General features: G+C 40.6%; 1 gene segment (V, D, J or C); it reads left to right on the forward strand.

Annotated features, from left to right (window-relative positions):
- The first annotated feature begins 2021 nt into the window (after positions 1-2021).
- On the forward strand, positions 2022-3222 carry LOC122705813. The segment is given in 2 exon segments: positions 2022-2061; positions 2834-3222. Coding segments are annotated over 2 exon segments (429 nt in total).
- Positions 3223-4264: the final 1042 nt, after the last annotated feature.

Genomic DNA, 4264 nt, shown 5'->3' on the forward strand with positions numbered 1-4264 from the left:
GATGGATGTGAGTTTGAGCAATCTCTTGGAGATAGAGAAGGACAGGGAAGTCTGCTGTGCTGCAGTCCACGGGGTCACATAGAGTTAGACACGACTGAGTGACTGAATAACAATAAGACTTTCACTGAGTATTTATGAATGTTTGTTAAATGAACAAAGCATGATTACCATTACATTTAGTCCCATGTCTTCAATAGAAGTTTTCTCAATCCTAGACTTGGATTTATTGTTTATTCTCCATTTTGTTCACAATTTACTGTTCATTTTGTTCACAATAATAACCCCCTGTTTATACTATTGGAGCCTTTTGTTTGGCATGCATTCCATAAAATTGGAAGATTGTTTTCAGAATAATTTAAACAATTGTTCAACATAATTTTTTCATTAAATTCATGAATAATGGTTTGTCGGCTCATTCAGGATACAAGTAATTCTTGAGTGTCTGCTGTGTACCAAACTCTCTTATAAACATTGAATTACATGGCCTTTGAAGTAAATTTTAAATATAGGAAGGTTAGAGACAAGTGAAAACTTAAAGAGATCAACAAATGAGAAGCATATGACTGCAGTAAAGCAGTCAAAGATAATTAAAGCACTTATATGGAGTGTTTAGGACCAAGAAAATACAGGTGAGTACAGAGGTATTACAAGTAAGATGTGCATACTGTGTGCTGAGATGCTTCAGTCGTGTCTGACTCTGCAAGTCATGGACTGTAGCCCACCAGGCTCCTCTTTCCAGAGAATTTTCCAGGCAGAATATTGGAGTGGGTGCCATGGGCCCTTCTCCAGGGGATCGTCCTAATCCATGGATTGAACCTGGGTCTCTTAAGTCTCCTGCATTGGCAGGTGAGTTCTTTACCACTCATGCCACCTGGGGAGCCCATTTACCTGCAAACTTGAGGGGTTTTTCAAAAAGTTGCTTGCTGACTTTTGGTCTGGATATAGATCTGTAGTTCTTCTATTCAAGAAGGGGCTGATTCAGCTGAAAACAGTGTTTCTGGGAGAAGGGAAGGGAAATTTATTTTCCTTTGATGTGCCCCCAAAAAGGAAAAATGACATCCTCTTTAGACAACTTGAGCTTTATTATCCCTTGTTGAACGTCTGTGATCAAGGATTCAGTTTAGCCCAATAGCCTAAGCCCTTTCCAAGTACCTTCCTAACACACTTTCCCATTTCCCTGCTCTGATTATCCCTTCCCTTTTCTATTCCTGATATCTTTTTTTCCCTCCTCCAACTTTTTATACCATTCACACCCACCTCCAATTTGTTTTCCTTCATTTCTGTCAATTCCTCTGCCTTAGCTTCCTTGCTACACAACATCCACAAGCATCGGCATAGGGAACATGAGGATTAAGGGCCACTGTTCAAGGAGGAGGTGAACACCATCTATGTCAATCAGTTAGTTTATTAAGAACAAATGCAGGGAAAATGTCTACCTAGTTGGCAAAAGATGCATGATTCCAAGAACTGTTACAAGAGCTGCTGCAGGTTCTAGGATGTGTAGCTATTAGTCTCAATGTTATTACTTTTTCCTGTCTCCCAGAGCACATCACTGCCTACTTTTGAATCTCCCATTAATTTTCTGGAATGTGGATGGAAATTTTTATCATTTTACAGCACAGAGCTCAGTACATTTTTCTGGGATTAAACATTGTGTTCCTCAAGCTTCATGGAGCATCAGCCAGTCTCCTAAGAAACAAATGAAAGACCAATAACTGTGCAGACACATCATTGTGATCGGTGCTCCTTATCCAGAGCCAGACTTTAAACTTCATAGGTGATCTCACTGTGAGCTGGGGATGCTTCACCATCTTTTGGGGACATGACTAAAACTGGGGAGGAAGACATAGATAAGGAACTGCTTGATCATTGGCTGAGAAGGTCCTGACAACACAGCAGTATCTGTGCTGGTTGTAAGTTTTTACTGACAGCTGTTGCCTCTGTTCTCTGGAACCTCTTCAAGCAAAGGATCAGACACAAGTCTGAGTTCTCAGCCCATGGTCCTAGTTTGTCCTTGAAGTATGAGGCTGGTGACTGGAGTAAGCATGTTTCTGACCTTGGGTAAGTGCTCTGTGTCTACAAGGGGTGACTTGAGGGCAAAGGGCCACAAAGAGTCACTTACTCTCCACTCCCCTCCCTGTGCTATAGTCAGCATCACAGTGATGGGACTGAGAAATGATCTGTGGGTTTGCTAAAGAGGACCGTCTTCTACATGACAGGTTAAATCATAGCCACTATACCAGAAGAGTCCTTTCAGTAAGCAGGTTGTAAGAATTCTCTGGGTTTATTAAGCCAAGGACCCATGGAACAAAGCCTATGGATCTCTGATTCTTACCACATATCTTTGGTCTCTATAATTTTGTTGTCCAGTTGCTAAGTTGTATCCAACTTTTTACGACCAAATGGAAGTCAGTATGCCAGGCTCCTCTGTCCTCTACTATCTCCTGGAGCATGCTCAAATTCATGTCCACTGAGATGGTGATGCTGTTTAACCATCTCATCCTCTGATGCCCCCTTCTCCTTTTGCCCTCACTCTTTCCCAGAATCAGGGTATTTTCCAATGAGTCAGCTTTTCTTATCAGGTGGACAAAATATTGGAGCTTCAATTTCAGCATCAGTCTCTCCAGTGAATATTTAGGGTTCATTTCCTTTAGGATAACTGGTTTCATTCCCTTGCAGTCCAATAATGAACATCAACAATATTTTTACAGGACATAAGTAGAAACACTGGAGTAGGGGTTAGGGCCAAACAGTTATAGGAGGCTTATCCCTTTGATCCATAGAATTACACTGATTTGTGCTCTGGAGTTAACTTGATTTCTTAACCCCCCAGGGACTGTGATTAATGCTAAGACCACTCAGCCCAGCTCCATGGATTGTCCTGAAGGAGAGGATATGAACCTGCCTTGTAACCACTCTACCATTGGTGGAAATGACTATATACATTGGTATCGGCAAAATCCCAATCAGAGTCCACAGTATGTCATTCATGGCTTACGAGGCACAGGGAACAACAGCCTGGCCTCTCTGACCATAGCTTCAGACAGAAAGTCCAGCACCTTGGTCCTGCCCCAGGTCACCCTGAGAGACACCGCTGTGTACTACTGCATCCTGAGAGGGGCACAGTGGGACAGATGGGGCTGCACCTGGGCAGTATCTCTGGTGGGAAGAAGGGGGACACAGTGGGGGAGCAGTCACGAGAGCAAACCTAGAGTTATCTAGAAGGAGAGTCAGAGAGCAGTAAGAGATGAGGAAAATGAAGGGAAGGAAACAGGGAGAAGACGCATAAAGAAAAGGACAAGGAAGAAGTGCTTCATTGATTGATGTGGCTGAGACGAATTATGGGTATACTAAGAATCCTAATTACAACATAGAAATAAAGTGAGAAGCATTAGCAATTTTTCACGGTTCTTTCTCATGTCAATAAAATGTTAGTTCCAGTGTGTTAGTCTTAAACTAAACGTGAGAAAAATACAAATAATTCTCGTTGTTCCAAAGACTTCTTTCATGTCCGACTCTTTGCCAACTCAAGAACTGTAGCCCTCCAGGCTTCTCCATCCATGGGATTTTCTAGGCAAGAATACTGGGGTGGGTTACCATTTCCTTCTCCAGAAGATCTTCCCAATCCAAGGATCAAATCTGGTCTCCTTTGTCTCCTGCATAAGGTGGATTCTTTACCACTGTGCCACCTGGGAAGTGGTCCAATTTATTCTTTATAATGTCTATGTAGTACTCTGAAATGTTCTATTATTAACTACTTTTCCATTAATAAATATTTGTTTCTATTATTGTGCTATCATAAGGAGTGTTGTCTTTATACAGCTTTGTAGATTGACTTTTGTATATATGGAGACATGTCTATTGTAATGGAATTTCTGAAACTGGAATGGCTGTTTGCAAAACAAGGTGCATTTAAAATTTTTCTGATAAAGTGACAACTTTCCATTCAAGTGGTATAAACAATTATACTTCAACCAACAGGGAGTGGGAAGGTGCAATTTGTATCTTCTAAAAATTGAGAATTATCAGCCTCTTTCATTTTAGCAATCCAAATGTACTTTATCTATAGCATTTTACTGATCCCTAGTGCTTTTGAGCAATTTTTTTCTCTGTGTATTGGCACTCTTTCATTCAACCTTGGTCACATGCTTATTGCTATCTTTTGACCATTTTTTCCATTAGATTAGTTTTATTTTTCTTTGCTAGAATTATTTTGATATCTTACTTGATAATTAAACTTTTATATTTGTTAGTATATTTTATT

Source organism: Cervus elaphus, chromosome 12 (assembly GCF_910594005.1).
Source record: "Cervus elaphus chromosome 12, mCerEla1.1, whole genome shotgun sequence".
In the NCBI taxonomy this organism is placed as follows: Eukaryota; Metazoa; Chordata; class Mammalia; order Artiodactyla; family Cervidae; genus Cervus; species Cervus elaphus.